Here is a 12029-nt window from a genome sequence, read left to right on the forward strand (position 1 = left end):
AGTAACATCATCACAGGAGCCTATCAGTACACACACACACACACACACTTCCAGAGTTTTCTGTGTGTTAGTTGCAAGGTCAGGTTGCTTGTGGGAGGAAATATGATCCCAGAGGGTGGGGCTGCCCTGTGGATCATTGCTCACTCTCTCATCTATGAGTGCCTGTCATGTTTCTCATAGTTACCCTTGTCCAGCTCAGTGCCGCTTCTGCCGCAGCTTTTGAACACCTCAACACAGCCCCTCAGCTGTGGGAAGAGGTATGAAAGACTCCTGGCTCTCTGGCTCCTTCAGCCAGTTGAGGTAGCACCTATATTTACCAAGCATGCCAGAATTAAAACCTAAAATGGTAACTGATAGAAGCTGTAAAGGAGAAGTGGGCTGAGCATGCTTGAGAACGACTTGTGAACTATTTAATGATATGTGAGGAAGATAGTCTTTGGAAAAGTGAGCTGGCAGATGCAACACAATATCAAACCACTTGTCAGGAGGAATCCAAGTTGCCCTCTGTTGGGAACGCTTCCACCGTGGGAATCCAAGAAATGAAAACCATCTCACTGCTCTGATTCAGTGTCGCCGCAGCACCACCAGAGCAGAAACCTGCCAATTTCCTTTTTCAACACAAATGACTGATGAGAAACTAGGCTCCTGTTTTCTTTTTTTTTTTCTTCCTCTCAGTCACTCACAGAAGGAGCTTGGTGACAAGGGGTCATCGTCTTAATCATTTTCATCTCGCTGAAGATCGCACAACTTTTACCTGGAAAGAGTAAATCTGACAGTACAGCCCACGTGTATTGATGGTTTTGTATTTTTGTTGCAGAGACAACAGGTAAGTCAGTAGAGAAATGATTTATATTGGTTTTCTGGAGGAGGATTTTCCAGCTAGAAAATTTGGATTAAGAACTGAAGAAGTTACTGTTTATGAGTAAAAGGGATTAGTAAAAGATAATGTCATACAAAAACAGTTCAGTTAGGAAACTATGATAAAACAGACAAACGCTGACTGAGATGTAAATTTGGTCTCCTTATTTTGAATATTTTTCTTTGTTAATTCCTGTATAGATAAAGGTCAGGCTCTTTACACTGTACAAGAATGCTGTAACAGAAGTTATAAACCAGACTAAAATAATAACTCACACTGACAATAACTCAAGTACATTTCAAAGCGTTGAGGACTTGGGTTTGCTGGCCCAGATAGTTTGTCCCTGTGGACACAGTGGCCTTGTTTCAACAAATTACATTAGAAGCTCTTGGGGATGTAACAGGACTGAGAATCATCTGGTTATGGAAGTTATTAATTTTTATAACAAATAGAAAATCTTTTTAGTTAGTTACAGGTACAGTTTGAGTCTGGAATAAGTTGCTGTAATCTGAACAATGCGGTAATGTTATTCTATGGTTTTACAGTTATACATGTGTCTTTTTGCTGTTTAGGGAGACATCAGTGAGTTAGGGTCTCTCTTTGTTATGAGGTTTGCTGCTGGCTGTGGTATTACATTTTTGTGTTAGGTACGCCGTGTTCCCTATTATGCTGTTATGGTGTGGTTCGTTGCTCTAAAGAACAATGTTTTAAAATAATGGCCTTCTGTGTTGAAACAACAGCTTGTAAACTTCAAAGTCGTCTTTAGCAAGCCATTATGCAATGGGAGAAGTTAAAGCCTCCAGAGCCAGATGATCCTATGTGTTGCTGTGAGTGTGATTTCTACCAGTACGGATGTTGCTGTGACTGTGAAGATCTGGATGAAGCCTTTAACAGGTATGAAGGGCTTGAGGCAAAAGAGTCAGTAATGAGTACAGACAGAATATACTGAGGTGCTGCACTGCAAAGTATAAAGAGCCTGGCGATACATAATGACTTAAATGTCATTCACATAGAAATATCACCTTTGTAAAATGAAATAAAATAAAACGCCATGATAGCATCAATGTAAGCTACACTGAAAATCTTGAATTTGGAAAAGCAGCGTACAGTAATTAAATAAAAATCTACTTGTCAACCAATAGAAAGCCATATTTATAATGACTAATTTTTGTAATTATGACATCCTCTGTAGGTGGCTCAAAGACAAACCACCTACAAGTGGATGTCAGTTTCCTGTTCTTGGGGCCATGATTGAGAACCTAGAGATCTCCATGATCCCGGCCCTGGTGCTGCTACCTCTCCTCCTCCGGGTTGCAGCACTGCACTACCTGCTGGGCATCATCATTCTGACAGCTCTGCCAGGCTTGGTCCTCTGGTACTACTACGCCACGCACCGAAAAAAGAGACGCACCCTCTTCTTCCTCACTCTTGCGCTCTACTCTCTGGCCTATATGTATTACCTCTTCATCACAGAGATTTTACCTCTCGGGGACGTCAGCCACCTGCAGGTGTGCACTGTGACCACTGGGATGATTCTGACCATCTGCTTGCTTATTCACACCAAGAGAGGCCCAGGATTTGTAACCCCTTCCCTACTTGAAGCACACAGCAGGAGTCAGGAGGCAAACAAAGACTCTACATACCTTAACGGACCTATCCAGTCATCAGCAGCCTCCTCCTCAACAGCGACTGCAGCAGAGTTGCAGACAACAAAAGAGGCCCTGACAGCAAAATGGAGCCAGTGTCCTGTGTGCAAAATAATGCGACCCCCGCGGGCAGGACACTGTCGAACCTGTGGCTCCTGCGTCCAGCGTCTGGATCACCACTGCGTCTGGTGGGTTGGACATAACATACATTTTTATATATTTCATATGTGGCCTGTGAATCAGCTCTAAGTCTGTTATACTTCCCCGCATTAAGCATTAACGCCAGATCATGAAAGTGAATATAGAATTATGATGGATTAGGTAACTGCCCCGTAATCACACACAAATATTCATATCTTCAACCAAGACTCTTCCTACTGTAGCTCCTGTTCTCTACCACAGGAAGGGGTTAAATTAACCATTGGACCATTATGGTTTAGTAGCCCCTTTGTAAAGTGCACACACAGACCAGTACTGGCCAGCCGAGGCTCCTTAATAGCCTGAATTTGTCTGGGTTGGACACATATCAGTCATTAAAGGTCATTTCAAAAGATCATAAAAACATATATTCCTCCTTGGCTCCATGGCTGCATCCAGCCATACAAATATGTCTGGTTTTATATGGCCAGTTTTGGAGACATCTTCTGCTGACATTTCTGCAGTCACCTCAAAACAATGGAGGAGAAATGGAATTTAGTACATGTGTGTAGAAGGACATTATGAAATATATGAGCAGGACATACTATTTGTACTGCAAAATTTTTAATATGGAGCCAAAATATCAGGGTCAATTTGGGTCTAACTGGTACATTGTTTTGTGCATCTGTGTTGTGTGTGTGTGTCTGCACGTGTTGAGGTGTTGTAGGATAAACAGCTGTGTTGGACAGGCGAACCACCGCAGCTTTCTGCTTACCCTCTCTGTGTTCGTGCTGACTTCTCTGTACGGGATCAGTTTGGTGCTTTGCAGCCTCTGCCCTCGACAGTATCTGATGACGGCTCTCCTCTACTGCCCCGGCGTCTACAGTCAGTCCAGGTACAGCACTCCTCATATATTCTGTCTCCACCACAGCTACAGGTGACTATGAAAGTAAATGTAAGAGCAGATTAGAGGTCCAATCTGTAAAAGTTCTTGAAATCAACAGTAGTACAAAAATCTAAATATAAACTTTACTTATCGCCATTAGATAATAAGTACGATCAATAACCATTTCCCAGTGAACATTAGAGAAACTAGTAAATGGTAGCATTAGCAAGGACATACATTCTACTGTCTCATCTTTAGTACAGTTTCATGAGTCAGTACTTGTGGGAAAGAATTTAAAGTTGATCCTATTTATAAATTATAGATTAATTTTTTTTTTTTTTTTTTTTTTTTTTTGCTTTGGACTGTGTCACATTGACAGTGAATGAAGACTTAATACTTATGAACTGATACAATTGCACAGAAGTTTTAAGAACAGTCAACATAGCATAACATGATTTTTCCAACATATGGGGCCAAAAGGGCTATTAACCTATAAAAATAAGTTTTAGAAAATAAAATGTTGCACTTGCAAATGCGTTACTACGTTTTATTGCTGTAACATTATATTCGTCCTTTCTTTATGTTTACAGCACAGCACTTTGCTTCACCTGTGCTTGGTACAGCAGCATTGTCACAGGTGGATTGCTTTACATCTTAGTGGCACAAGTTCTTAATATCAGCTTCAATGTGACGGAGCGGGAGGCTCAGCTGGCTCTGAGGAACAAAACGGGCCAGATCCGCCTGTGGGGACTCGTCATCGACACAGGAGAGTATTCACGTGGCTTCTATCAGAACTGGGTTGAGTTCCTCACCATGACAGATGCCTCGGTTCCTCCTCGCTCCAGCTTCACTGACTTGGTCTAGTTTCACTTTATACTTTCTAGTAACATCATGAAAACAGACTGTTAATATGGCATGTGCAAAGAATTTCATTCACATATTTCTTACCATATATCAGCTGATGACAACGCTTATTGCATTCCAGCTTCTTAAATATACCAAAACCAAAAACTAATTTAACTCATAAATAAGTTGCAGGGAAATATAAAGGTGCTAATGTTTACTCCTTAAAAAAGAATTACACACTGATACATGTTTTATAGTTGGAACTGCCATGTTACCACGCAATTTTTCTCTACCTACACAAAGTGAACAGAATTTATGCTTTCTGAATGATTTCATTGTATTTTTGTCAGTTAGAACATTAAATTAAAATGTAAACCTTGTAGAAAATGAGGTTTTGACTCTGGGATTCAAAAGAGGAAGAAAAAGCCCCACGCTCTCAGCTCTGTGAGGCGGTTATTGAGTCATTACATGTAAGGAAACAAAACTGCTGGATGGATGAAAAATGGAGAAATAATATAGGTCGACTAGCATTGTAAACATCTAAAATTTGGCCATGGGGTGGCGCCAGAGGAAAGGCCACGCTATAACAATAACTGAAAGTGTCTATCCTCAGCTTATCAGGCTCATTTCTACCTTATCCCACTTACTCAGTTTTATCAGTAAGCTGTACTTTATCAGGTTCAGATCTGACTCTGCTGTGCTATGAAGTAAATGCACATAGCAACATGACTTCAGTTAGCACAACTGCACATTAAATTGTTGACATGCTAACATAAGTCTGTACATGTTACTGTCTCTACAACTGTTATGTCTCCTGCAGACTCTGACTGGAACATTTTTCGAATTCATGAATGAAAAGTTCAAGCCATATGAGCTGGTGTGAGTGGGTATCTTCCTCCTGGACACCTCCCTGAGGAGAAATCCCCAGGAGATGCTGTAGAGATTGTACATCCCATCCTATCACTCCCACGTGGATGGTGGGTGTACAGTCATAAACTTCCTGGAGCAGATTCAGTCATCTTTACTGTTATGTCTGATACAGTCTGGTTTTCCCCTGTATTTACTTCATACTTCTTTCTCTGCAGTACTCTGCGTTATTGATTTTTTTTAATCTAATGGTGTTTGTCTATTGCTTTCTCATAGTGTGAGTGGGGCTCCTTTTACACCACCCAGACCAACACAACAGATTTAAAGACATGCAAGAGCTGCTTATGTAAATAATCGATTGCAGATGTTATTTATTTATAATAAAATGAAGGCAAAAATCATGCCCATTGCAGTGTGTAATATGTACATTTCTATCATCTTTCCTATAGTATAATAAAAATGTCAAACTAAACAAGTGTATGTACTGTCCTGTGATGTCTTGACTGCAGTGTTTCCCTCCATACACTTTCCCATTATTATCAATTCTCATAATGCACATCTTGGGTGGAGCAATCGATCAAACTGTTTAAATCAATACATTTCCTCCATTTAAATCACTCATCTGAAAGGTCTCTGCTCCCCCATAATTCCTTCTCAGTGGTTCCAGAGACTGCTGGTTAGTATGAATGGTCCTTCCTTTGGTGCCACCCTCAGGGCAATTTGTGCATTGTCCCCCATTAGTGCTGTCATTAGATGTACATCTGTTGTACAGATGTAGTTTAAACTCAGTTTAATCACATTTTTTGTTGTAATATTTTTACATTGTACACAAAAGGAGTTGCAGCTTGATCACAACATCATACTCTCCCACAAAATAAATTTGACACAATAATTCCTGCTCCTTTCCATTTTAAGAGTAACCACATTAATTGTAACTCAGTGGTTACCCATAACACCTTTTCAGTGCAGTGGTTAGTCTTGTTCCTCTAGTGGCTGTGCCTAAAGATGATGGTGTCGGTTTGTCTCTCCAAAGCTTGTTGCAACAACCACTGACCAGACTGCAGTAAAATGTGGTATATTCAGCATATCAATCTCCAGAGGAACGAGTTCCAATGATTCTAGTGTTGATAGCCGAGGTATATTGCAGACTATGGGCAGATTTACAGTTAATTTGCTGGCTGTTGACATTCAGGGCCCAGTGACTCTCTTAATGTTATTTTTTACTAAACCTTTCCACCAGCATCAACTGAAATTTCAGGCACGGCTCAAAAACAAACCCTTTTCATCCATGAGCTATCCTGTAGCTCCACCCTCAGGCCAACACAGCAACCTTATCAACAAGAAATCTCATGGTCTAAACAGCAGATTCAGCACATTTCACTCCCAAGACTACAAACTCTTTTGACTAACATGAATCCATGCACATACCTCTAGTGCCCCCCAGAGGCCAAACTACTTCTATACCTTCACTGGTAAAGCTGTGAGTGTATGAAACTTACATACTGCATATGTGTCATTTTATACATTTTTTTCTCTTCTGCCTTAAAGCATCTTTCCACATCTTCCCTCTCCAGGTGTTGAGCCGAAGTTACACATTTCAAGATTAATGCCACTGTCACAATGTGTCATTCAGTCTCCAGTTATGAACAACGGAGTGGGAGAAACTGTTCACATCAAGTCAGAGATACTGAGAATTTTTGACAGCTATAAATATGTCCCACTTGGTGAAAAGAACTACAGGGGTGTCTACAGACTGGTGGGAAAATGGCTGATAAGGCACCATCACAAGTAGTGACACAGAAACAAAATCCAGTATTAACTCTAATTCAGCTACTTGTGTTCACCAAGAACAGGCTTCAGTGTTTATCTGGTTTCACTTGTTAATGAACTGTTACAGATATGTAACATAATTGCTTATTTAGGCCTTTTATATGGTGTGACTACAAGGCTAGCAGTGGAGATACAATCTTGGAATGATGTGCGAATTTTCCAAAGTTCAAATCACAGAAGGATTTGTCATTTTTCTTATTTTGCCAACGTGGCATGAACTCATTTTCGCCCCGATGCTGAACCTTTGCAGTTACCTTTGGCTTTAGTAAATCTACCATCATCTACTGTCTAAATGTAAGTTAGATTTAAGAATTTGTTTCTTTTCTGCAATAGGTTGGTGTGACAATTCAATGATTACTAGTCAACAGATTTCTGCAGCTGCAGCAGTTTTGTACGAAGCTGTCTTTATAAAATGTGCAAAAGTAAAATATTTTTCTGGCACATTACCTTAAATATTTGTTTTCTAAGAGCAAAAGGCATACCTGTTTAAACTGGCAAGGTATGCAGGTCGGAGGAATCTTTGTACTGTGGCGTGTGTCTGCCTGCACCGGGCTGTTTTCAACTCATTACAATAATTCATCTTATCAGCACTTCTGGATTTGAATCCGTGCAGAGGAGAAAAGGTTCAGAGTTCAGGTTCAGAAGAGTTCAGTCTTGTAACCAACTTAGATGAAAGTGACTTAAAAGAGATCAGAATTACAGACAAATCTAACTGTACTGAAAAAAAGTTTTCAACTGTACAGTTAAGTTCAGTGGTGGAAAAAATACTCAGATCTTTTACTTTACTTACAATATAGAAACACATTGCAACACATGCACTTTGTTACTTTCCACCACTGGTGCAGAGCTACATTTATAGTTGTTGAATTTTGCAGTTCTGCACTTATGTTGCTATATACTGCGCACAACCTCTGAGTCTGTCATTGATAAACAACTTGAAGCGAAACATGTAGTATATTCAGATATACTGTATTAACTCCAGATTAATATACAATACACCAAGAGTCATGGTGTGTGTTTTTACTCCAGTATACTTTAGTTTAATTTGACCAAATATTCAGTGTACAGCGTGGGAAATAATCTACTGCCCAAAGGGTGACGGATAACTTCATTCAGTCTGTTGCTGTTTTTGGCTCCTCTGTTGTTGTTTTACAATTCATCAGCGATGGTTCTGGGCCACAGCAGCCAGCAGGGAAAGGAGCAGCAGAGCTGGAGCTAGTACATGACTAGACGATTTTAAAAATCAGACATCCCTGATAAATAAAGGTGAAGAACAGCTATAGTTCTCTCTTAACTTTTTTTTTTACATGTTAAATTTTCACAATGCACAACAACATGTGCATGGACTGAAGAACTTGTTTACTATTTACTATTGTGTAGAACTGACTGGGAGTTCAAAGCAGGTCTCCTGCCTGTTTAGAAATCCATCTGACAATGGGCAGAATGGAACAGAGAAAACGGAGCCAGTGTTTGGTGTATAGAAATGGTCGTAAGCTTAATGAACACTGTGAAATACAACAGTGGCTGTTGGCCTGTGACTAGCAGTAGCACTGGCATTTAGCGGTATCTTAAGCTAAGGAACATGGACGGTGTATGGTTTGTAGCAGCAGCAGATACTGTAGGGGAAATAGCAGTTAGACATATGGAGATAATGCAGACACATTTGCATACATACATACTTAAATGCATTTGAAAAGCAGCTGGGACAGCTGTGTAGGTGTTTGACACATGGGAAAAACACAAAATGATTTCCTTGAGATTACTTGTCTATCGTAACACTATAGTGACACTGCAGTATCAGCTACTGCAGTGTCAGTTGACAGACCTCCACTTTTCCAGTTAACAGACTGAAGTGATTTACTGCTCAAATTTTTTTTTTTTTTGCTCCATCCTCTGATGAGGATGGCGTGATGTGATCGAAAGCTCCAGAACAGTTACATGACGTGAGATTGAGAGACTGTGAGACTGTTGACCCTGGAAACAGCAGTTGTTTTTGTTCTCTTAGTTACTGTGAGGGAGCCGCAAGCATACACAATAAGTTGTTATTTTAATTCCTGTCAGCAATTCAAGTAATTGCAAGACAAATCAGGATGGGAAAGTATTTATTGACTTTAAACCCATAAAAGAGACTGAAAAGTTTCCCTGGAAAGCTTTTCAATTCACCACATGATGTTGCATGATTAGGAATCCAATCTGCAAGGGCATTTGTGTTGTCTCTTGTTTTACTATCGTAACTGCTGACGGATGAATTTGATTCTGTGGTCTCTGCCACAGAAAGCACTGGACGGCAGCCATAGCTTTGTTTACCACTTTAGGTTCCTGTTCTTTTAAAGCTTATGCTTGCACGTGAAAAGCTGCATAATGAAATGCCATGATCAAATATTGTGTTTTCCAACTCTAATGATGTGACAGATGGGGTATCATATCAATCCACTGTTATTCATGCTAGGTCATTTCTTGGCATGTTTCCCCCTCCCCCCTACGGTCTACTGTCATGCATTCACCTCTAGCACGGTTGACTGAATTCTGTCCTGGCAGGACTAATAGCTTACCTTGTGGCTGTGGAACTGTTCGTGTGTTTGTCTGAAGCTTCACGTGTTTGAACCCATCCCAGCTCCAGGGTTTGTGTGGGTGTGGGTATGTGTGCGTGTGTGTGTTGGGGTGTGGGTCGGTGTGTGCTGGATGGGAGGGAGAAGGTAACCTCGTGCTGCGCTATATAAAGGGTTGTTGGGCCGAACTTTGACAACAGACCTCCAGATTTTCATCCAGGCTCATCTCACCCTGCAGCTGACTCCTCAGTAACCATGACCCTGCTGCTGACAGTGCTGGGAGCCCTGCTCTGCTCCTTGACGGTTTCGTCTGAAGTCATGCCCCAGGCAGACTTCAATTTGCAGGGGGTAAGACACATAACTGGGTGAACTATTACCAATTTTTATTTTAATCACAATATATATGTAAATTCAGGGTGCCTGTGTGCATTTTATCTAATTCATTCTCACAACTGAGTCAGCTGCAGCTAGAGCATCTGGCAGAGGAAAGGACTTTCTGATAGTGTGATAGGCTGCCAAATGTCAATTATTCATTTGTTAAAATTAGCTATAGATTAGTAAGACAAAGATAATTTACTTTTGATATTAGTTTACATTTAGACTATTTTGTAAAATGTACTTAAACAACTGTGTACTTCAATGAGTTGTGTATTTGCATATTCCTTAATTTATTACTTATTATTTAAAGCACACTGTTTAAAGGAAGACTACAGGGAGCATTTTTGTATGATCTCTGCTATGCCTGTCTTCTGTGTGTGTGTCTACAGATGGCTGGGAAGTGGTACCTGATTGGATTTGCCACTAACGCCCAGTGGTTCGTCAGCCGCAGAGCCAGCATGAAGATGGGCACGACCATGTTCACCCCAACTGCCGATGGGGACCTGGACATGTCATACGCCAGTCTCACGTGAGTGTGAGAGAGGAGACAGACAGGGAGAAAGGAGATAAAAAAAAGATCAGTGATGATGCAGATAATCATCTTTGAATGTTGTCTCTGCAGCTCTGATGGCACTTGTTGGAGAATGAACAACCTGGCAAGGAAGACTGACGTGCCTGGGAAGTTCACATACACCAGTGAGCGTAAGTACAGCCAACACCCCCCCACACACACGCACACTCACCACACACTCGCATAATGCAGCACAAAGACACAGAGGCATGCATCCAACAATTGCAGTTCAACCCTCCACAGTATTTCTGCTTTCACAAAAGGTATTTTCCTCCCCCTCTGTCAGGCTGGAGGAATGAGAATGACATGCGCGTGGTTGATGTGAAGTATGACGAGTACGCTCTGATTCAAACCATCAAGACCAAGGGGGGTGAAATCACCGTTGTCAACAAACTATATGGTAAAGTCCTCACTCGCAATGATGCCATGATACAGAAGTTCAGTGGACATGCAATACCGCAGCAGATTAATACAATGTGGTTTGGCAGGCCGCGGAACGGACCTCAGTGCTGATCTGCTGGAGAAGTTCAGGCAGTTTTCCTTGGAGGCTGGCATCCTGCCTGAAAACGTGGCTTTCCTTCCAAAAAATGGTACTTCTTATATGAACGGAGAGGTTTTATGTCAAATAAGCTGTGATTAAAAGTGACGTTACACACTAATCACCTTAACTCTTTAACTCTTTCTTTTTCTGTTTTTCCCTCCTTTAGCCGAGTGCCCAGCTGCTTAGCTTCCTGCCCCTGGTCATCACATGTCAGCGATGCTGTCTCAACACCTTAACCTTTGTTGTGAATATCCTACATCCATCACAGTCACTGCCAAGACCTGAGACAATATCATTTTTTTTTCAGTTTATTTTCTCTGCTCTTTCAAATGTTGTAATACCATAAACATGATGTAAAACCTGGTTTCCATATACAATACTTTGCTTTTCTCTACCTGCACCTGAAACTAAGCACCATCTTTAAAGACCCCCTCCAGACGTGTTTTGTGACATATAAAATGCTCTACTTTGAATAATATGTGTCTCATGTGGTTTTTCCATAACAATTTCTATTGTCTGGTTTAAAACTCTTCCTTCTCTTGACAAATCCAGGATCTCTGAATGTGGAAATACTGCTTGTTTCAAAGATTTAACCACTAAATGAGGCTTAAAGTGTCCACCTGCCAAACATCGCTGCAATTTGCAAACTGAACCACAACAGATCATCACAAAATCATGCTTGCACATACTCGTCTTAAAGGTTCCCTGTGGCGTTTTCGTCCTCTAGTAGCACTATACGGAGCTGCCATTTTCATGCACGCACACAACGACACACATGTGCATCATTATACACATTCTCACCAACAGTTTCACACCATTTGAATAATCTACAAGAGGTGGTAATACACCAAGAAATGCAGCAATGCACCAACAAAGGCAGGGAAGAAGAAGAGTGCAGCAATGCAATGCACCAACAAA

The 12029-nt window shown here is 41.0% G+C and overlaps 1 protein-coding gene across 1 annotated transcript; it reads left to right on the top strand.

The window, feature by feature from the left end:
- The first annotated feature begins 1619 nt into the window (after window positions 1-1619).
- Window positions 1620-11584, top strand: LOC121191244 (palmitoyltransferase ZDHHC23-A-like). The gene is made up of 9 exons (XM_041052406.1): window positions 1620-1753; window positions 2052-2693; window positions 3371-3538; window positions 4120-4357; window positions 10389-10528; window positions 10622-10701; window positions 10857-10970; window positions 11059-11160; window positions 11278-11584. The coding sequence occupies exons 1-9, from the start codon at window positions 1635-1637 to the stop codon at window positions 11295-11297; spliced, it is 1623 nt and encodes a 540-aa protein (XP_040908340.1). The 5' UTR covers window positions 1620-1634; the 3' UTR covers window positions 11298-11584.
- Window positions 11585-12029: the final 445 nt, after the last annotated feature.

This window comes from Toxotes jaculatrix, chromosome 12, assembly GCF_017976425.1.
Source record: "Toxotes jaculatrix isolate fToxJac2 chromosome 12, fToxJac2.pri, whole genome shotgun sequence".
Taxonomy (NCBI): domain Eukaryota; kingdom Metazoa; phylum Chordata; class Actinopteri; family Toxotidae; genus Toxotes; species Toxotes jaculatrix.

Coding starts and splice junctions, on each gene's coding strand:
- LOC121191244 (XM_041052406.1), top strand. CDS start 1,635: ATGCAATGGGAGAAGTTAAAGCCTCCAGAGCCAGATGATCCTATGTGT. Junction 2,694..3,370: donor CTGGATCACCACTGCGTCTG/GTGGGTTGGACA, acceptor GAGGTGTTGTAG/GATAAACAGCTGTGTTGGAC. Junction 3,539..4,119: donor GGCGTCTACAGTCAGTCCAG/GTACAGCACTCC, acceptor TTATGTTTACAG/CACAGCACTTTGCTTCACCT.